Raw genomic sequence first — 23,586 nt, 5'->3', positions numbered from 1 at the left:
GTTGGCAGCAAACTAAATCAGAGCCGACGGCAACTTCCAAATCGCCACCGAACCTCGAATTTTTTCTCTTAACGAAAGAAAATACTGGATCAAGAGGACGATTGGAAGTTAGCCGTTGCTTGCTGACAAACGAAAAAATAGTTAAGTCGAGGGCGGCTACCCGGTAGGAAATTAATTAGGCCACTGGACTAAACAATCCCGTTGTCTAATACACGCCCGCCTTTGCGCGGCTAAACGCAAGGAACAAAAAACATGATGAAAGGTCGACGTCGAAAAGCTGAAATCGCAACAAACTGCCAATGACTCGCAATTCGACTGTCACACCTGTTCTTTGAGAGCCCAAGTTAACCCGACATTCCGCACTGGGAACATGTCTCTAAGGCACGGCGTACCGCCGCCGACAAAAAAATTTGTTACCGACGAGGAAACATTTCTCTGCTCTCCTTAATGGATACATCAAAGTATCGCCTAGAGATGATGAGCCAGATCCCGCAATCGATGATGATGGAATTGATGCCTTCGCGTAACTAGACTAAAAAACCACAAAGCCGGGGGCGCTAAATGATTGCATGCGGAGCTATTCAAACCAGGTGGCGAGGGGGATCCTGTAAAGTGCTTATATTCGTGCGACTTCAGGCCTGCTATTTTTACTATGTGTCAGGTCTTTGAAAAAACCCGCGATAAAGGAATTGACACACATCACTTCTTTGTCGATTTTAAAGCTGCCATCGGCAGCACGAAAAGGAGCTGCCTATATACCGCTATGTCTGAATTTGTCTTTTCCGCAAAACTTTTCCGGCTGTGCAAAATGACGTTGTGCACTCCATCAGTACTGTCAGAATTGGGAACGACCTTTGCGAGCCGTTCGAAACAAAGTGACGTTTTATACAGAGTGAACGCGAATTCTTTTCTTTGATGCTGGAGAAAATAATACTAGCTGCAGAACTTAACCGCTCTGGAACAATGTTGTATAAATAGGTTTAAATAAAATGCCAGACTCACCTGTTATGTAATTTACTTGAAAGCTCGTATTGGACGGTATTAAACCATAACGAATCTCTGCATTCTCAGCCAAATCCAAATCGGTGGCACCTACAACACCAACCAACGCACCACGACGCATATTTTCTTCGATGACAAACTCATAGGAACTACTCAAAAAGTGCGGATCATTATCATTGGCATCCAGTACTTCAACGATAACATGTGCCCGCGCATGGGCTGCCGGTGTACCATTATCGCTTGCCATTACGGTAAGATCATACCGATCACGTGATTCCCGATCCAATGAACAGCGCAAATATAACCAACCGCTATTAGGGAAAATACCAAATAGTTGCGCTAAATCAGCATCGACAGCAGAAAGAGTTTGTTTAGTCAGAGCAAAACCAGCGCCATTAGGGTGCAGTAGAGTTGGCGGTGATGCTTTGCCGAAAGAGCTAAGCGAGGCATTGCTTACTAAGCGATATGTGATGCGCGCATTATTGCCCGTATCCAGATCGATTGCTGTCACTTGTAGGATCTGTGGAGAGCGGAGAAGATCGAAAAGAATATAGTATAGTTTTATTGCTAATTAGTGGTATACGTTAACTGGTAAGCTATGTAGTTGAGATCGGGTTGATTGTGGGACTGACATTTACGTACAGACTTTCACTGTGTATTCAGATTGTATATTTTTTTCAATTTCCTTTTTTCCGAACTACTAATAAAAAAATTACTTTATAAGCAGTTATGTGTAGATGTAGTGTTTTTTTTTTTTTTAGTTTTACCGCTATACATTTACACTGTTATATTTATACTCAGGTGCCATAGTACACCTAAATTTGTTTGTCTAAAAGCTTTTCAAGCCTGAATATATAGTAGTAATAGGATACGGCATAGAGAAATCGAAGTAGATTCAGAAACCAATACACTGAATATATACTTCGGTCCCAAAATAAAAAAATTAAATTGTCCATGATTACTAACAGGACAGGAGAATCGACTTTTTGTAATTTTTTTAATGTATTTTAACTTTGCTCAAAAGCAATTTAAACAAAACAAACAAAAATTTAAAAAGTACCTGGTTTTGAAAAAAGACGCGGTTCAATAATGGAACCAGCTCTTTAGAATTACCCAGTTCCGAAAATTACCCTGTTCTAAAGAAGCATCAGATTCAGAAAAGTACGCGGTTTAAAAAAGTACCCGTTATGAAAAAGTACTTGGTTCGAAAAAGGACCAAGCTATCAAGATTACCCGGTTATAAAGTGCCATATATCTATTTCAAAACAGTTCCCCGTTTTAAGAGAGTATCTGGTTTTGAAAAGGTACACTGTTTTAAAAAAGTACCTGGTTTTGAATAAGTACCCTGTTCAAAAAAATACCGTTTTTTAAAAAAGTACACTGTTTTAAAGGCGATCTCGGTTTTTCAAAAGCACCTTGTTCAATAAAGCATTAAGCCCTAAAAAATACCCGGTTCTACAGAAGTCTCTATGGGGTTCAAAGCAGCACCTGGTTTTAAAAAAGAACCCAATTCAAAAAAGTACACGGTTTTAAAGAAGCTCCCGATTGGTAAAAAGTACCCGGTCCAAAAAAGGACTAAGCGCAAAAAATTACCCGGTTCTATAGAGGTCCCCATCCGGTACAAAGTAGAACCCGGTTTTAAAATGGTAACCGGTTTTAAAAAAGGAGCTGGTTCTAGAGAAATACTTTGTTGTAAAAAAGGACCCGACTTTACAAAAGTATGCGGTTTATAAAAGTACCATTTTAAATAAGTACCGGGTTCAACAGAGCAACCGTTTTAAAAAATGTACCCGGTTTTATTTATATACGCGGTTCTACAAAAGTACCTGGTTTAAAAAAGGATACGTTTTTTAAAAAGTTCCCTTTTCAAAAAAAAAAAGTACCCGATATTTTAATAAAAGTTTTAAGCTCGAAGGGGTGATATAGGGTCAACGGCCATAACGTCATTGACCTTTTCACCATTTTAAATTGCCACAAAGTCAATTGAAGCCACGACCAAATGAAATGGACACAACGTCAAAGTGTAGATGGTTGTAATGCCAACAATATTGACATTAAGGCCATCATGCTTTTCCGACTAATTTTTTTCTCAAGTCGCCATAAGGTCTATTATTTTATACATTTATAGTCACCCGCTTGGGTCATACGGTCTCGGTTTTTACTTGGTTCAGATTAGACACGCCACTCAGAGGAGGAAGCCAGCGGAATGTTGGTTTCAACGCGTACCAAAACCAATTATGACAGTCGAACCGCTCAACTACTCGCAGGGAGCATATCCAGGCAGCTCAGTTGGGCGTTATTAGGCGTTTTGAAAGCGACTCTCTCACGGTTAGTACCGGAAAGTTTAACCATGAGCTGCACGAGCTTTAAAGATACATCTTGTTTACTTACTTAATTGGATCTTGCCGGTTTAATCGGTTTTGGCCGTCCAGCAAGCCAAGGAGACATCAGTGTATAAAATAAGCGCTTCAACGCTGGCTAGGCCATGCTATGCGGACATAGAAAAATGCGCCTGACCGCAAGCTACTATTTTCGGAACCCGCCTTTGGTAGCCGAGAAGGAGAGCTGCTCGCACTCTGCTGTAAAGACTAGGCAGAAAATGAGAAAATAAGTTCCCAAGGTGTTACCAATCGCCACGAGTTAGCCCAGCGAGGAAGCGACTGACTCGACTTGTTCCACCCTTGCTACGATATCTCGCTCTTCAATATGTTTGCGTCTATGACCAATGGCAGTTTTTGCTCAATATTGCAGCTGAGTATAAAGTATTGGTCTAACAGTCGAATTTTCAGCTTTTTTTATTTGTTGCAGCTATTTTTTTATTGTAGAGCGGTTATTTTTTTGTGATGATAGTTGGGGTTGTTGCTGCTACTTTAAATCACAATTAACCCATTGACCGCCACGGTGCGGCTCCCATGCTGTCTTTGTTATACACGCACACATACATATATATTTTGTTTGTTGTATGCCATTTGTGTGGCAACTAGCAGCAACCGTTTGTTGCACGATAAAAATCGTGTCTTTTGACTGCTATGTGATTTTCCGCGAGATTTCAAGCGATTTCTTCGTGAGCGAGTGTGGCCCGTATTGTAGATTTTATATATTGCAGCTGTGGCCAAGTTGTAACTAACGTTGTTGTTGTTGTTGCTATTAACTTTTATCAGTTGCTTGTTTGTTTGTGTATGTAAGTACTTGTGACCGTGGCAGCAGTGAAAATTTGATCTGTTTCTGTTTTTATACTCAGCTGAGCAGAGCTCACAGAGTATATTAAATTTGTTCGCATAACGGTAATCCGTAACGGCATAAACTAATCGAGATAGATATAGACTTCTATATATCAAAATGATCTGGGCGAAAAAAGAAATTCATTTAGCCATGTCCGTCCGTTCGTCCGTCCGTCCGTAAACACGATAACTTGAGTAAATTTTGAGGTATCTTGGTAAAATGTGGCATGTAGGTTCCTGGGCACCCATCTCAGATCGCTATTTAAAATAAGCGAAATCGGACTACAACCACACCCACTTTTTCTATATTGAAAAACCGAAAAAGTGCGAAAATTAATTATCAAAGACGGCTAAAGCGTCGCAACTTGGTAGGTGGGTTGTAGAGGCTTACGCCGATAACTTTATCGGCGGCGGCAGCGTAGGCTCTATTGTATACCGGCGGCGGCGGCGTGGGCGGCGCGCCGGCGTACGCCGGTGTTCTTACTTTAAAAAGCTTGCTTTTTCTATTTAAAAAAATAAGATTTAGGAAAGGTTTTGTTATTATGTATTTAATGAAATCAACGTGTTGGCCATTTCGGGGGGCCATTCCGGGGGTTTTGCCTCAAGATCTCGCACACCGTTCAAAAAATTTCAGGAGTAGCTCCTTGCGGAGGGATTGTCCCTCGTTTGCTTACTCTAGAGAGGCTGCGAACCTAACCCCGGTCTTTGGAATTGGTACTGCTGCGTCTGGTACTGCTTGCGTTTCTTTAAATCATTTGTGGCTTCTTGGCGGTCACACACAAAGGCGACTTCCGGTTGCTATTAATGGTCTATTAATATTCATGATTCTCGTGGCACAGGGCGCCTCCAGTTTTCTCGGCTGTCTTTAAGAGCTGCAATTCCCGATGTGCGAACAGTAGCAATCGCGACCACCAGTCGCTACCACGCCTCCTGACCCTAACACCATATGCCAGTACAGAAGCTATAGGACTGCGACTTCGAACTCATACCTTCGTCGGCGTTACTTTCCTAGAACTAGGTGTAGCCCCGAAGACTTTCCAACGGATGCTTTTGTCGCGCTATGCTACCGAGCTGCACCAGAGAAAGACCTTGAAAAGTTAGGGAGTGACTATTCGGCCAAGGATGCCGCCCTCGAAATCATAAGCAGTCTAAGTGGATGTCATTGGGTAATGGGTGAAAATCGTATAATCCTCGGCGCATCTACATAATTAAAATTTTGCAAGAACTCTGGATAAAATTTTTAATATGTAGACCAAAGTTTGCAGATATTTGTGTCCACACCATTGATTTCAATAGTCTTCGTTAAATCAAAACGATATTTTAGAATTAATGTCGACCGGTTTTAAGTTGAAAGATGTTAACTGCTGTTTTCCGGCCTTATGATATAAGAGCTCATTATGGATGACCGCGTAGCTTTAGTTTTCAGACTAGTTCGACTGTCCACTACGTTAGGGTAGTAGCACATACGGTGATTAGTTCGACTGTCTTGGGAAAGTTTTTGCTTCCCCACTTTGAGTGTTATTGCTAAGGACAAAGCCTCACCTGGTAAATGTATTACTTACTTAATTGGCGCTTAACCGTTTAAACGGTAATGGTAAATATATGTACCTACGTATACATATTTTTAAAAGGAGCCGTAACGTGTAGGTGATATTTAAACTTGGGTGACAGGCTATTATCAATGTGATTCACTCCAAAGGACTAGTTTTGGATGGGGCCGCCAGCTATAGGAAATGTCAAACCAGGAGACTTTGGTGTTAAAGGATGAAGTGTGAAAATCAAAATTAACATTTCGGACGCTATTGTATGGTTTCACCAATAAACCACAGATGTTTGAATGTAAGCCCAAGTGATTTTTCAAACCCTTCTCATAGGTACATATATCCTCAACTTAAGTATGAGGTAAGAATGATATCAAAGGAGTGTTTACGCTCCCAGAACCTACCAAAGGATTTTGCATCCCTGATTTCGCTTATTCTTTCAGCCAATCGGAATATACAATTTTTTTTTTTAAATCGGCACCTTTTATGAGTAATTTGTTTTTTTTTTACAACTTGAGGACAATTTGAAAATATGTTCGCTTTGGGTCATTTTATTTGAAATCATTGTTCATTAAAAATTGTTTGAAAAGATATGCAAAGTGAACATATAAATTTATTATCAAACTTTTCTTTTAGCGTTTTGTTTTAATAACATGGTGAATTGGGTGATGAAAAGTCCGTGTTAAGCTAGCATTGAAGGTGCCTGTTTTTTAAAATAACTTTTGAACAGTTAGAAAGAGTTAAATTTCGCAATTAGTTTCTTAAAACTGGCAGTGATGTGCATTCGTTGATACCACTTTCGACCATATCCGACCATTTTTCGACATGAACAATAAATGGACTAAACAGCCGTAAACGAGTAGAAAATATAGTAACGCGCCGGACGCCGCCGCCGCCGCGCCGATATTTTTGACATTCGGCGGCGGCGTGCGAAAAACGACCAAAATCGGCGGCGGCGGCGTTTATCGGCGGCGTATATCTCAGGTGGGTTGACCTTATGACACAGAATAGAAAAATAGTAAAATTTTGGACAATAGGCGTGGCACCGCCCACTTTTAAAAGAAGGTAATTTCAAAGTTTTGCAAGCTGCAATTTGGCTGTCGTTGAAGATATCATGATGAAATTTTGCAGGAACGTTACTCCTATTATTATATGTGTGCTAAGGAAAAATTAGCAAAATCGGATTACGAACACGCCCACTTTTAAAAAAAATTTTTATTAAAAGTCAAATTTTAACAAAAAAGTTAATATCTTTACAGTATATAACTAAATTATGTCAACATTCAACTCCAGTAATGATATGTATGTATGTATGTATGTATTTATATATTTAATGATCAAAATTATTTGTACAATAAGATTTGAGGAAAATTTCTGAGATGTCAGCGTTAAGTTTAGAACAGAGATCATCGACGTCATCAATACGGCTAGAAAGGTAAAGCTGAACTTCGTCTGCATAAGCGTGCATAGTAACAGATTTACGGACTGTAAATGTCGTTGACAATAAGATAAACAGCAACGGCCCAAGAATTGACCCCAGAGGCACACCGCAGACTATTGCATTAAGTCGTGACATTGCAACAAATGGTGCAACAAAATACAAAACTAAAAGAAAATTTAAAAATGGGCGTGGCTCCGCCCTTTTTCATTTAATTCGTCTTGAATACTTTTCATGCCATAAATCGAATAAAAAGAGGCATAGATTTTATGACGTTAACATTTTTCTGTGAAAATGGGCGAAATCGGTTGAAGCCACGCCCAGTTTTTATACACAGTCATCCGTCTGTCCTTCCGCTCGGCCGTTAACACGATAATTTGAGCAAAAATCGACATATCTTTACTAAACTTAGTTCACGTACTTATCTGAACTCACTTTATCTTGGAAATCAAAAAAATGCCATGATTCTATACCAAATATGAAAAAAGAGACGAAACATGGTAATTGGATTGGTTTATTGGCGCAAAATATAACTTAAAAAAAACTTTGTAAAATGGGTGTGACACCTACCATATTAAGTAGAAGGAAATGAAAAAGTTCTGCAGGGCGAAATCAAAAGCCATTGGAATCTTGGCAGGATTACTTTTCATGGTATTACATATATAAATAAATTAGCGGTACCCAACAGAAGATGTTCTGGGTCACCCTGGTCCACATTTTGGTCGATATCTCGAAAACGCTTTCACATATACAACAAAGGGCCACTCCCTTTTAAAACCCTCATTAATACCTTTATTTGATACCCATATCGTACAAACACATTCTAGAGTCACCCCTGGTCCACCTTTATGGCTATATCTCGAAAATGGTCCACCTATAGCACTATGGCCCACTCCCTTTTAAAATACTCTTTAATACCTTCCATTTGAAACCCATGTCATACAAACACATTACCCTAGGTTAATTTTGCTAAATGGTGATTTTCCCTTATTTTGTCTCCAAAGCTGTCAGCTGAGTATATGATGTTCGGTTACACCCGAACTTAGCCTTCCTTACTTGTTTTAGTGAGATTTTGTGGGTGTTTGATGTTGCTGCTATAGTAACATTACAAAAACAATGTCGTTTCCAAGTCAACAAGCAATGACCAAAATTAGCCAGCCAAAGAAAGTTTGTTGACTGTCTAATAAGACAAAGTATTTTATAATGATTTTTAATATTTTTTTGTATTTTATTAAATGCAGCGATTGAGGTTAACTTTCGAGTGAGACTGGCATTAAATTGGAGGTTAGCGTGGATGAAGTATTTAAATAAAATTAAAAGCTTTGGAAAATAATGCAAAAGCTATATAAACACATAAACATAGTAAAAGCAATGCTAACAATGCGCACATTCACGTTTGTTGTTGTTTTTGTAGCACAGTTTCCAGAAGGCGTAATTTGCATAAATGCAAATCGGCATTTCGCATGCGAATCTCCTTCGCCTTTGGACTTCAACGTTCATTTAAACGAACGCATTTATGTTTTGTTAAATCGCAATTTCGACATAAAGGAGATGAAAAACAAAAAAAGAAACTTCCACAATGTAAAAGTCGTTAATTTTGGAAGTTTCGTTTTAACTGATTTTTAGACTTCAGCAGTTGCATTTTGCTTGCGCGAATGCCAATGCTTTTATTATTTTGCTTACTCTCTTTGTTTGTTATTTTATGATTAAAAACAAACAAACAAAAATCCCGAAAATGCTCGGTTGTCAAGTTATCCTACATAAATCACTCAATTCCGATTTAAAATGTCTTTGATTGACTTTAAGATGCTACAGTTTTCATTTCTTTTGTACTCTAATAAAGCGCTGATCTCTGTCTGTTGACATGGTCATTAAATACAAACGCACACACACATCTATACATTTTATAAAACAAAGTCGCTAAATACTTATTGTGGCAATTCCTGCACATCACTTTGCCGGTAATAAATAAATGCTGCACAACCAACACAGCAGTGTAAGCAGACAGTTACGCACACACGAACACAGCAAGAGCGCAGATAACTTTACTTAAACATATACGCAGTAAAACAGAGAGAAAATGACATCAATCACTCATATACATAGAAGAAAACAGCGAAAATGAGATGCAGCATACGAGAGAAGTTAATAGGGAACTAATCGAAAAGTTTGTTCGCGCAAAGTCTAGACCCTGGGAGAAATAGGCGAACGATGCATCTTAGAGTATAAAAGCGACGCATTCACTACCGGAGTCGTGCTATTAAAGAAGGGCATTTTATATACGAACATTTTCCACAGTTAGGTGATTCGAACGATAACAGTAAACGCAGAAGTGTGCAGAATTTCTTAAAATTCGCTACAATATTTATTAGTTATTACAATATTCACAAAAAACTACGATTTTTAATTGCAATTGAACATTGAAATATTTACAATCGCGGGCCCAAGAGCCCAAGACCTAACAATAATTATTTTATCATTTTTATTGTTATAATTAATATATCATTATTATTGTTATAATAAATTGCTGTTAGTCATTGGGCCCGATTCGAACCCGCGATCTTACAAATAAATTGTCTGAAAGAAAAAATTGCACTATTTAGTTTCGTTCTGCATCAAAAAATTGTTGATCCCTTACTGATATTACATTCATTTTGGAGTTTTGCAGTAGGGATTAAACACAGAGTTTATGGTGCAGTGGATATGTACTGTAATACAACCAAAATTCTTTAAAGAGAAATAAAATTAATCAGATTGTTTAGTGTGTTTGTTCGCAGTCAACCAAACTTTCGAAGGTTCTTCCAACAAAAGTATTTCACAATATCACATACAAACATGCTGAATTTGATCAAATGATGAATGAGGCCAAAATTTGTTTGTAAACTTTTCTATATACGTACAAATATAAAGATTTATACATCTTCATTTCGTTTTGATTTTGTCGTGTGTATGTATGTAAACACTTATGCAGCAAAGCCGCATATATCTTTTAAAACATACTTATAACAAGACTAAACTTTTCGATGTTTATACGTATATAAAAATAAATATGCCGAAGATATTTTATGCTTATTTAAATGCTGATTTGAAGAGACAAAATTTAGTTTTATGCTTCCTGACACCACTTGACCACTTTTGTTAAAACTTCCAAAAAGGCAGTAGGTTTTTCTCGTGAAGTGAACAAGCGACCAATCAATTCTGAAAAACCATATGTTGGATGAGATTACGTGTATTGGTTCCTTCTTGTCTATATTACTTTCCAAAGGAAAGGGGCTATAAAGAGATGAAGACACAAGGAGCGAAAGGGAGTGAAAACGACATAGGAAGAGAAGGGAACGCAGAGAGAGAGAGAGAGAGAGATTGGGACATAGTGTGTGCGCGGAAAGGATGGGAAGAGAGGAAACAATTTGTCATTAACCCTAGGATTAGCTTTGTGGTCTGATAGACCATTTTCAAAAATTTTAATAAAAATTTTTGGGTTTCCCAACATTTTTCGACAAACTGCCTTATGACTTTATAAAGTTCCATGAGGAGTTTCTATTCCAGTATAAAACAATGTCGTTTGTCACATTTTTGTGTAAAAAACATTGTTTTGTCTTATATGTGCGTTTTTCAAGGTTGTCTGTCAGACCACAGCGTAGAAACTGTGCCTTTAACGGTTGATGAGCAGCTGTTTGCTTATCGTTGAAGAACCAAGTTTATATAGAATATTCCATCGAAGCCTGAAAATTATGGAATCAACGTTTGGTGGGCTTGTGACTCAACATCCAATTATCCACTGAAGGTCCAAATTTATACTGGTAAACTAATCAATAATAAAGCAGGGAAATAAATCAAGGTCAACGGGTTGTGATGGACTTAGTTCAAAAATATTTCCGCACGGGACGAGCAATATACGCTGACAACTTTTTTTCATCACTAGAATTAGCTAGCGGTCTTATGTCGAAATACTTGGCTTTCGTTGGAACTGTTCGTAAGAATAAAAGATTCATTCCGAGAGAATTGCCTGTATCTTCTACTCGTCTACTGAACAGCAGCATCTTCTGTCTGCAAATGTTAGATTACAATAAGTATGAGGCGGGAGTAGATACCATGGATCAAATGATATCATTTTACTCTTGCAAACGCCAAACAAGTCGCTGGCCACTTGCTTTACAACATGCTGGACGTTTCAGCGCTATCTCCTTTCATCATATTTGATGAATTATCCCCAAAGAGGGGAACTGATAAACAACGGGAATTTTTGATTGACTTAGCACATAAATTGGTTAAACCCCACGCGGAGTTAAGAGCAGCTAAGCCGAATATATCGCGATTCCGGCATATCATAGATGCCATGTAATTTTTCAATGTTTTCGTAAGTTAATCGATTTTTTTTTTAACTTTATTAGTATTCTTATAAACAATTTCTCTTCAGCCTCCATCCTCAGTGCCAATACAAAATAATTTGCCTATATATGTCCCATCTACCTTTAACCGGCCTGTTTATCGTATTTGCTATAAGCAGGATAAAAGAAACAGGAAATCGCGTTTCCATTGCATGAAATGTAAATCTCGGGTTTGTGATTCGCACTCAAGTAAAGTGTGTTTCAAATGCATTGTTGAAGAAATACCAAGAGACTCCTCGAACTAAGGACTTGTACGAGCCTATTTTCATTCAGACTGGCATATTAATTAAAAAAAATTAACATTTATACATTGTTGGAACAATTCTTGACTATATTTTTAAATTAAATAAACACTGCAACACATTTGGTTTGTTCAATTACTTTTTTTGGGGTAGTGGCACGTATGTATAACCTTGTGGTCTGTCAGACCACAACATAGCGTTAACGACAATTTAAGTCATCAGTAGTCTAAGGGTTAAACATGAAGGTCCCACCCGTATATTTTTGGGAAAACAAAGAATTGCTATTCCGAAGTGTTTTCGAAATTATGATTACAACGAAAGAATTACATAAAATTGTATTAAAAATATTACCAAAGGGTCCCGGATGGATTTCAACCTATGTTTTATTCTGAGCTGACCAGAAGAATTACTTAGTAAAACCGTAATTAATCGATAGTAATACAGAATGATTTCAAAGCGATTCCAAGAAGGTTGCAAAAATTATCCAAAGTATTTACGGAAACATTCTCGAAATCTTTCCTAACTTATCAAAAATGACACCGAATTAATTCTGATGAGATCTCGAACTAATTTCTTTGTGATTTCGATTAGAGGTTTACGCCGATCACTTTATCGGCGGCGGCGCGACCGGCGTATGCCGGCGTTCTTACTTTAAAAAGCTTGATGTTTCTCTTTAAAAAAATAATATTTAGGAAAGGTTTTGTTTGTATGTATTTAAGGAAATCAACGTTTTGGCCATTTCGGAAAGATCCAGGGTTCATGGCTCAAAATCCCCCAAATCGTTCAAAAATTTTCAGTAGTAGCTCCTTGCGAAGGGAATATCCCTCGTTCACTTACTCCAGAGAAGCTTCGAAACTAACCCCGGTCTTTGGAATTGGTACTGCTGCGTCTGCTGAAAAGAAATAGAGATACATAAAATGGTCACACTTTTGTCTGTGTATCTCGGGCAAAGCGCAGTTTCACCTGGGGTTAACTCCTAATAATCGTCGCGAACACAACTTCTTCAAATCATTTGTGGCTCCTTAGCGTTCACGCACAAACACGTCTTACGGTTGCTATTATTGGTTTATTAATACTCATCACTCTCGTGGCACAGGGCGCCTCCAGCACAGAAGCTATAGGACTACGACTTCGAAATCATAGCTTCGTCGACGTCACTTTCCTAGAAGCTCTAGTTGTAGTTCCGAAGGCTTTCAAACGGATGCTTTTGTCGCGCTATGCTATCCAGTTACACCAGAGAAACACCTTGAAACGTTAGGGAGTGAATATTCCGCCAAGGACGCCGCCCTCGAAACCATAAGCAGTCTAAGTGGATGTCATTGCGTAACTCATGGGTGAAAATTATACAATCCTCGGCGCCCTACAAACTTACAATTTTGCAAGGACCCTGGATAAAGTTTTTAAAATTTAGACCAAATTTTGCAGACGTTTGTTTTCACAACATTGATTTCAATGGTCTTCGTTAAATCAAACCGATATTTTAGAATGAAAGTCGACCGGTTTTATGTCGAAAGATGTTAACTGCTGTTTTTCGGCCTCATGATATAAGAGCTCATTATGGATTACCGCATAGATTCAGTTTTCAGACTAGTTCGACTGTCCACTACATTAGGGTAGTAGCACACACGGTCATTAGTTCGACTGTTTTTGGAAAGCTTTTGCTTCACCACTTTGAGTATTCTTACGAAGGACAAAGCCTCACCTGGTAAATATCATATGTGCCTACGTATTCACATTTGTAAAAGGAGTCGTAACGTGTAGGTGATATTTAAACTTGATTGATAGGCTACAATCAATGTGATTCACTCCAAGGGACTAGTTTTGGATAGGGCCGCCAACTTTAGGAAATGTTAAACCGGGAGACTTGGGTGTTGCAGGATGAAGTGTGAAAATCAAAATTTACATTTCAGACGCATTTTCGCAGATAAAAAACAGATGTTTGAATGTAAGCCCAAGTGATTTTTCAAACCCTTCTCATACGTACATATATTCTCAACTTAAGAATGAGGTAAGAAACATTTCAAAGTAGTATTTAAGCCCCTACTAAAGGATTTTGCATCACTAATTTCGCTTATTATTTTAGCCAATCGCAATATAAAATTAAAAAAAAAAACCTAACAACAAAACAACTTGAGGAGCATTTGAAACCATGTTCGCCTTGGGTCCTTTTATTTGAATTCATTGTTCATTATTAATTTTTTTTAAAAATATCCAAAGTGAGCATATAATTTTATTATATATTTTCCTTTTAGTGTTTGTTTTAATAACTTGGTGGGTTGGGTAATGCAAAGTTCGTGTTAAGCTGACGTCGAAAGCGCCTGTATTTTAAATAACATTTGAACAGTTAGAAAGGGTTAAAATTCGCAATTAGTTTCTTATAACTGGCAGTGATCCGCATCCGCTGATAGCACTTTCGACCATATCCGACCAACTTTCGATAGTCTTAAACGAGTAGAAAATATTGTAACGAGCTGGACGAAGCCGCCGCCGCCGCGCCGATATTTTTGACATTCGGCGGCGGGGTGCGAAAAACGACAAAAATCGGCGGCGGCGCTTATCAGCGGCGTATATCTCTACTTTCGATACGTTTTTGTCATTCCAGAAAAGTTGATAACTGATTATAAAAAGTAGAGATTACCATTTTTTCGAATTTGTTCTAAAAAAAAATATCCAGTGTCGGCTGTTCGAGAGATTCTCGAATATCTAAATGCTCACAAGGCTCGCGAGCACCTCCACACACAATTTAATTGCTGCATTGGCTGCATTAAAAAATGTGATTTTTTTTCGCTTGTGTTCGACTAAAGTCTGTTGGAGAAGAAATGGTAACCTCTATATAAAACTGCCAATGTAGCGATTAAATTGAATGTCAAGTAGCTCGCGAGCTTTACGAGTATTTCGAGATCCGAGAATCTTGCGAAAGCCGGGTTTTCAAGCTTCGAAATTCCGGTTTCTGTTCGAGAAGTATTCGTCAGTTTCAATGCAAATTCATTTTGGTTTGGGAAAGATTTTTGAAACAGAACAAAACATGACACAAAAGATGGCACAAGGCCGAAATCGGTTGGTCTCCAAATCAAATTTTAAAAGAAATGACGGAATGTCTTTCCAGTTTACATCTTTAATATAAAGTTACTGAATGTATTCCTCAGAGTACCGACCCAACCAACTTTGTATTAAAGTAAAACTCAAACTCCTAAACGGTCTGCAACTACTTGCGGATAAGCCCTATCGCAAATACCAGTAAAAACTTGAAGCCTCTAAATCATATTTGCAAATGCCAACCTTAAATTAAAAAATAAATACAAGGCGCGATATACCTCGGAAGATATTTAGGCCGATCTTCTCATCCAATTTGCGTCGTGTTGCTTTTAACGTTCCTACAAATTGGCGGGACAAGACCTACACGTTTTACGCTGACTACGAACGGCATCTGCAATGCAGATGAGTTGCCATTGAACAACTCTTAATGTCAGAAATGCATTTGGATATATTCGGATTCTTTAACAAATCGCTGCCGAGGATCGAAAGCGCTTAGAAAATTGTTTTTATAATTGAAAAATTTGGTTTCTAAGTTTTTGATGTTGCTTTGTCCGGGACTTGAACCAAGGATCTTCGGTGTGAAGCGGGGCACACTACCACCACACCGCGGCGCCGGCTTAAAATCTCAGATCAATAGCTGTTCTTATCGGAAATAAAATTTTTCTTTTAAATCCAAAATTTCCATAATTCATTTAATAAGTTTTGTAGATGTAATGCCTTTGTGCACAGACTCTGTGTAAGTACATCAATGTAATGTGTGTATGGCAGCCACCTGCGCTCGGTAATGGTATTGTATTGATAGTTGAATAATGATTTTGTAGGTACGAAATGATTTGAAATAATGTCGCCACAAAACTAGTTTAACCACAGTGAAATTATTCTAAAGGAAATATGTTCACATATAAGTTAAGGACCGGTTTAAAGCAAATAAACACATACGCAAATAATTTTGATAAGCATATTTGTAAGGCGCGGCTTTTCAGTGCAACTTCATCTGAGTTTGGCTGATTCTCTCTTTGCTGGAACTATAAACAATTTGAGCTGCTTTGCAATGGGCATTCATTCCAATGTTGTTTGAACTATTTAATTTCCCAGTTACTATCGGTTTCCCTGATGTGCCCCGTTGTAAGTCCACAGTAGGGCTGTGGACCATGTAATGCTGCTATTTTAGGGTACTTGGCTTGGTTAGGTAGTCTGCATGTTAATGACCTTCATGTTCCCAATGCCCGGAAACCCATCGTAACAAAACCTCGTTTTTGGCTCCCAGATTATTTAGTACACATATGCCTTAATCCATTAACCAAAGCCTTGCTTGCCTTGCTGTCCGATATAATGAAGATACTTCTCGGAGATAAGCCCATTCGTAGACATTCTCTACCGGAAATTTATATTGCATGGATTTATGATTATTTAAAAAGAAGCGGGGTAGCGTTCTACTGGTATCGAGTTCAGCCCATAGATGCCAACTCGCCTTTTTCCGTCATAAATTTTTGATCCATCCGTGAATCAGACCTCGAAGTTCGGCTCAGTATATGGATTCCCTTTTTCCTAAAGAGTTCTACAAAGCACACCTCAATTGAGCATTCTAGCATATTTTAGCATTCAGGCGATGGCTGGAATCCGACTGCAGTTTTGCCGGACAAAAAATATTACCACAAAGGCAACCTTAAAGTTGACCGATAAACTGCTCTATAGTTTAAATGTAGTTTAAATTTGACTATACTTTAAGCAGACTTAGCTCAGTCGTAGCTTAAGCAACTACTGAAAACCCTGGCCTAAGTTAGAAAGATATCCAATAAACCTACGTCCATACGTAGATGTGTTTTAATTCTCAATAGCCTAATATTCGTTTTACATGTTATCTATATGTAAATATGTCCATATATCAGTGCATGGACTTATACTTTTACATACAAACATACATGTGTATATTAAATGTGTATAGATGTGCGTCCTTGTTAGGCTGGCATTCAAGCTCGCGTGACTTCTGTTCGCGGCTAATCGAATTAATGCAAGTTTATATATGTGAAAATTAGCATAGCTGTCAATGTTTGCCATAGATGAGATGACTACGGGTAAAACTACATAGCTAAAAATGCATCAACAGGGCAAATATAGCGATTTTTATGTTCGTACACCAGTGATGCACTCGAGAGCTTCGTAGAGCTACGAGAAACTACTCGGCGTTCACTTATATTTCGCGTAAGTAATTAGAAATCGGTTTTAGCTAGAACTTCAAGCAGTAAACATCACATGAGTCAATACTATGTTCAAACTTTCTTCACGTAAACGCGTACTACTACAAAATAAGATACGTTTATGTTCGAGGCTCTGGCGGCGTTGTACACCACTGTTGTAGACATTTGCAACCATATTGTTAGGAACAGTGGAGTGTATGTTTTTATGAAGGTTTTTATACCTTTCATGAACATGAAATGGTATATTAACTTTGGTCCGATGTTTGTAACGTTGAAAAATATAGAAGATAGACTCACCATTAAGTATACCGAATTGATCAGGGCGACGAACTGAGTTGATATAGCTATGTCCGTCTGTCCGTCTGCCCGTCCGTCTGTATGTTTGAACGCAAACTAGTCCGTCAAATTTTGAGATATCTCAATGAAATTTGGTACAAGGATGTATTTTTGTATTATATTAGACATTTGTCGGATCAGGTAAGATCGGACCACTATAACATATATCTCCTATGCAACCGATCGTTCAGATAAGACGATTTTGATCATTCCTGTCGCAATTTAGAAAGTAAAAACGTGAAACTCGGTGATATATATTCTAATATATCATAGAAGATTTTCTGAAAAAATCACTTTGATCGGAGCTATATATAGTATATATCCCATGCAACCGATCGTTCAGATAGAAAGGTTTTTGGCAATTTCTCCCTTAATTTCGGATATAAAAACGTTAAACTTGGTGATATTTGTTCTAATATATCATCGAAGATTTCATGAAAAAATCATTTCGATCGGAGCTATATATAATATACATCCCATACAACCGATCGTTCAGATAGGAGGATTTTTGGCCATTTCTCCCTTAATTTAGAAAGTATAAACGTGAAACTCGGTGATATATATTTTAATATATCATAGGAGATTTTTGAGAAAAAATCACTTTGATCGGAGCTATATATAGTATATATGCCTTACAACCGATCGTTCAGATAGAAAGGTTTTTGGCAATTTCTCCCTTAATTTCCTATACAAAACGTTAAACTTGGTGAAATTTATTCTAGTATATCATAGAAGATTTCCTGTAAAAATCATTTCGATCGGAGCTATATGTAATATATATCCCATGCAACCGATCGTTCAGATAAGGGGGTTTTTTGCCATTTTTTACTTTATATTTATGTTTTATTTTATATTTATTTTAAAAATCGTTTTGGTATGTACATCTGTTCACTATGTATTTCTTATTTTATACAATCGATTATTTGGAGATTACGAACGGGATAAGATTATTGTACAGCCCCATTCATTAAAGGTATGAAGTCTTCGGCACAGCCGAAGACAGTCCCGTCCTTAGTTGTTTTTATTTATTTTTGTTCAAACATGATGCTTACCTGCGAATTAATCGGCAATGATTCCAACACCTTCACTGAGTACTCGCTGCGTTCAAACATCGGTGGATTATCGTTGACATCCTGTACCTCCACCAATATTGTGAGGTTTGTTGATAGGGGCGGTTCACCTCCATCCGATGCAGTCACTATCAGTGCATGCCTTTGTGCCGTTTCATAGTCGAGGTGTCGTGACAATGTTAGGTGGCCAGAGCGTGCATCGATTGCGAAAAGATTTTGTCCAGTAACAATGCCAGCAATACGACTTGCAGCAGTAGCTGGAGATATGGCCATAGCTGCATTTGCACCTGGGAGAGCATTGGAGAGTGAACCAATATCTGTTGCATATGCAGATTGTCCATTAGCTGTTAAACGATTGCGTAGTTGTAACGCGTTTACTGCTCGATTCGATTGAATTTGCGTTGTTGAACTCATATTGCCATTGTATTGTTGTTGCTGTTGTTGCTGCTGCTGCTGTAGTGATGGCTCATAGTCGGTGGAGACCATATGTAGAGTGTAAGTGATCTCACCACTTTTACCAGAATCTTTATCGTGCGCATGCGCAGCATAGAGTGGCGTATCGAGATCAACATTTTCAGGTATGGATATGCGTACCAAGTTCGTTTCGAATTCAGGTGCATTGTCGTTGACGTCATCGATGTCGATGTTGACCTGCGTAGGAAGAAGAAACAAACAATGTGCATTGATTTAGATTTTTATGCAACTAGAATTTCTTATTCTGTTTTTTAAATATAATTAAAATTATAAAGTTTTACATTTCAAAATTGTAGTAGAAAATTTCGACTTGCTCTCATTGCACTCACCTGTGTATGCCCATAAGCTGGTGGATCTCCACTCATTGCTTGTATGTTAAGCAAAATCTGTGGTTTCGTTTCGTGATCCAAAGGATTTGCAATGCGTATGTTGCCAGTAACAGCATCAATGCTAAAATAGCTATCCGGATCACCAGAATATATTGAATAGCGCACCCCATTGCGATTAGCTGCGAAGAGAGAGAATAAAAGCATTCTATTAAGTGCAAATATAAAAAAATATTATTGTGCTTAATCAAAGCCGCAAATTAGGTAGGAACTAAAATTTAGTTGTAGCTTTTTGGATAAACACTTTTAAGTCTGAAATTGTAACTGTTCTTCACACAACACAATAAATTTACGTTTTGTGAAATATAGATTCTATGTCATAAGTTTGATTATTCCACAGGTATGTTGTTTAAGGGTGAGCCAAAAAAATGTTTTTTTTTTATGGTAAGGTAAAAGTATTGTTCAGAAAATCTAAAAAGATAGCCTCTAAAAAATGCAGCGTTTTGTTTTAATGTTTAGAGGTGCCTCATAGCGAACTAATTTTTCCGCAACAATCGTTTTTATAAAAAGCTTACCAGATGCGGCCACCGTGGTGTGATGGTAGCGTGCTCCGCCTATCACACCGTATGCCCTGGGTTCAACTCCCGGGCAAAGCAACATCAAAATTTTAGAAATAAGATTTTTCAATTAGAAGAAAATTTTTCTAAGCGGGGTCGCCCCTCGGCAGTGTTTGGCAAGCACTCCGGGTGTATTTCTGCCATGAAAAGCTCTCAGTGAAAACTCATCTGCTTTGCAGTTGCCGTTCGGAGTCGGCATAAAACATGTAGGGACCTCGGCCAATTTGTAGGGAAAATCAAGAGGAACACGACGCAAATTGGAAGATAAGCTCGGCCTTAGATCTCTTCGGAGGTTATCGCGCCTTACATTTATTTTTTTTTTTTTTTTTACCAGATTCAGAAAAGGAAGATTAATGCAATAATTTGTCAAGTGTTCTGCATCAAATCCCTTATTGAATGCAATCTTCCGTACAAAATACACTCGGAGTGTGCAAAAGAACTGCCGAGGCGCGACACCGCTTGACAAAAGGGGCCTTCGGTGTGATAGGCATATCACGCTACCACCAAACCACGGCACCCCAGCGGGTCAGGGGGCTTAGAATATACCAGCGACAGGTACGCCTGTCGTAAGAGGCGTCTAAACTACTAAATTTATTCAAGGGGTTGTGTAGCGCAACCCTTTCAAAGTGTTGCTAGCGCAACAAAATGTACCTTCTCCAACCCAATTGTCAACCTCGCCTACCCGTGGCGAATTTTGTTTCTTTAACAGCCGAGGCCATGACGACCCAAAGTTCCTCACGCATCTAGGGAGTGGGAGGGCGGGATGGCTTCGAAGGTTTCATGTGGTCATACTAAATCAATCCCGAGATGGTCGGGCTGGTGCCTTAATGGTGTTTGTTACCGGAACGTTCAGGATCTGCATCCGGCGAAGGACCATTAACATCGGTAACACTCCCCAAGGCCTTCGGGGAGTGTCCTTATCGCTATAACAACAACAACCACACCACGGCGGCTGCTAGAAAAGGCAACATAATGAACAAAAAGTGATTTTGACAAAACAATAAAATAATTAAATGCAAGGCGCGATAGCCTATGAAGAGAGTTTAGGCTGAGCTTCTCTTATAATTTGCGTCGTGCTCCTTTTAAATTTTTCCTAAAATTGGCGGGACGGGATGAACATATTTTATGCCGACTCAAACTGCATCTGCAAGGCAGGTGAGTTTTCACTCAGCAGCTTTTCATGCCAGAAATACACTCAGACTGCTTGCCAAATAAAAAAAAAAAAAACATGTTGTTATCTATTTTAATCAATACTTCGGTAACCATGAGTGGTACAGTATACTGAAGACCCTACTCCTTCCACTATTTTGGAGCCATCGGTGAACACGTGTATCGCCCCGTCCTCTATTTCGCCCTTTTGCCAACCATCCCCCTCTATTATTGTTCTAAAAGCCTCTTTGTAGGGCAAATATGGAATCACGAACTCTGTTTGTTCTGTAATTGTTGATGATATACCTATGGCGGTATGGTCAGCGATCAAGCTGCCCCGAGGCATTTAGCATCATTGCAGTTGTAAACGCTATGCTCTTTGCCACCAGGTCTACAAGGTTGAATGTGCAGAATGGCATACAGTGCAGCCATCGGGCAGTTTCAGGGCACCCGTAATGCTTACCACTGACAGCCTGCATATATTTATCTTATCTTTGATAGAAAAAAAATTTTATGAATAAAATTGGGTTCCTATAGAATATTTAAGTATATCTGTCGCAGTTATATTTTTTTTGCTTAATTCCAATTTTATACCCGAGCGGTCCTTTTGTAAAAAAAAAATTTTTTCTTATTTAAAAAAATTCATACTAATTTCTTAATTTTTCTGCCAAAAAAAAAAAAAAACTTACCCGCATCACTGCTGGTGGCCATCACCGATCCCACCACTGTGCCATGTGGCACATCCTCTTTTACATGATAACTGTAACGTGGCTTCTCGAAGATTGGTGGCCTTTGCGTCGCATCGATTATGCTCAAAAAGACCAACGCATCCGTTGTGCTACGCAAACCACCACCATCACTGGCGCTTATATTCAATACATGCATCGGTTGCGTGCGCACTGACAACATATTCGCGCGATTGATGAATATTTCGCCATTAGCACGATCGATACGAAAAATGCTCGCCTCATTACCGGCAACAATGCGATAACTCACCGCACCAAATCTCCCGGAATCAGCATCAGTAGCAACAACGGCAACAATTGGTGTAGTGGATGCGCTGGCGCTAGCGGTTTCACGCAACGACACATTATATTCTCGTGGATAGAAAACTGGGTGGTTGTCGTTGATGTCGGTGAGTTGAATTTTGATGCGTGCAATAGTGCTGAGACCGCCTAGTGGGAGAGAAAATAAATGGGAAGGAAACATGTGTTTTTATTTTGAAAATTTATAATTTAAATTAATTGAAATCATTAAATTATTCTAATGTTTTTTGACCTTTTTATAAGCTTTTATTTACTTTCACTTTTGTTGTCTGTAATGGAATCTTGCAAGTTAAATTTGATACACTTCCCGGTGTCCGATTGAGCTGAAATTTTGCACACATGTATAACTCCGATGACAATGCAATATTACTTTGTTAGAATTCGATAAATTAATCGATAACACAGTTATCGGTAAAGATTTGTATTTACTTTGGCATAACAGCCTAAGTCCCATACAAACACGCCGGTACCTATCCGTGGATTGTGATATTTGGACGTGGTGAATCACGTGTCACGCGTGGTGAATCTCATCGCTTGCGAAAAGCGGAGACACAACCCTCTGTTGTATTTCTGTGTATAACCAACATAGCTGAATTTTTAAGGCTGTTTAACCATGTAATCTTTTCTGTAATTTATTTTGCTTTTGGAAAAATTACCTATTTGAAAAAAGCTGGCTGAAAAATATTGGCATAACAGCTTAAGTTAAATCAAGAATGGAAAATCTTTGGAAAATTTGAGCAGATGTGGCAATTTCGCGCGTCCGTTGAACGAAATATTGACAATCTGCTGATCATCGCTAAGAAATTAGCGACATTCCATCAACTAAGCAGCACTTTAGCAATACTACTGTTATTATTTGGCCGCTCAAACACACAAATATTAATTGTGCATTAAATCTAAAATATACAAATACACCATAATAATTTACACGGCCAAAGCCATAATAATTCACACGGGTCATCAATTCTTTCTCTGATTCAAAATCTGAACTACCAGCGCTACCGTCAACAGCTCAGTGTCATCACTGCCAGTAGCGCCAATAACACCAAACTCGTGCCTGACACACAAAAGTCGTTTCACTCAATAGCGCAAGTAAAATGTACTACGCACTCACTACTAAGAAGCGTCAAAAATTCGCTTGGAGTAATTTCGTCAATGAGCTACCATTGAGCTGGCACCGCATTGGCGCTGGCGCCATGCAATTTACATCACTAAAATTGCGCGAATGCCCAGGCTCATGACTTCAATACTTATATTTACAATGCTTTAAACTTTAAATACACCTCTGAAGTTGCTGCGCATAAAATGTGTACTAATAAATTCCAATACGCATTATACGCAGATGTAACTGATATATGTGTTTTTGTTTCACCCGCTATACTTATATTTAAAGCTTTTATAAGAACAAGCTTCTATTACTTGTTAATAAAACGAACTAAAAAGTAAAAAATAAAATTAAAGAAAAAAAAACTTTTTTAAAAATAAGCTTTTATTATTTTGGT

At 38.3% G+C, this 23,586-nt stretch overlaps 1 protein-coding gene across 1 annotated transcript in view; it reads right to left on the bottom strand.

The window, feature by feature from the left end:
- Positions 1-23,586, bottom strand: part of ds (dachsous cadherin-related 1) — a 609,128-nt gene that overhangs the window by 107,968 nt on the left and 477,574 nt on the right. The window contains exons 4-7 of the mRNA XM_067766860.1: positions 21,728-22,213; positions 19,276-19,454; positions 18,455-19,123; positions 1,003-1,522 (exon numbers count right to left, since the gene is read on the bottom strand). Of these exons, the coding sequence (XP_067622961.1) occupies positions 1,003-1,522; positions 18,455-19,123; positions 19,276-19,454; positions 21,728-22,213 (1,854 nt within the window). The remainder of the gene's footprint in view (positions 1-1,002; positions 1,523-18,454; positions 19,124-19,275; positions 19,455-21,727; positions 22,214-23,586) is intronic.

Source organism: Eurosta solidaginis, chromosome 2, assembly GCF_040869045.1.
Source record: "Eurosta solidaginis isolate ZX-2024a chromosome 2, ASM4086904v1, whole genome shotgun sequence".
Taxonomy (NCBI): domain Eukaryota; kingdom Metazoa; phylum Arthropoda; class Insecta; order Diptera; family Tephritidae; genus Eurosta; species Eurosta solidaginis.
The sequence above is the reverse complement of the archived record's forward strand: the minus strand, read 5'-3'. Positions and strand labels throughout refer to the sequence as shown.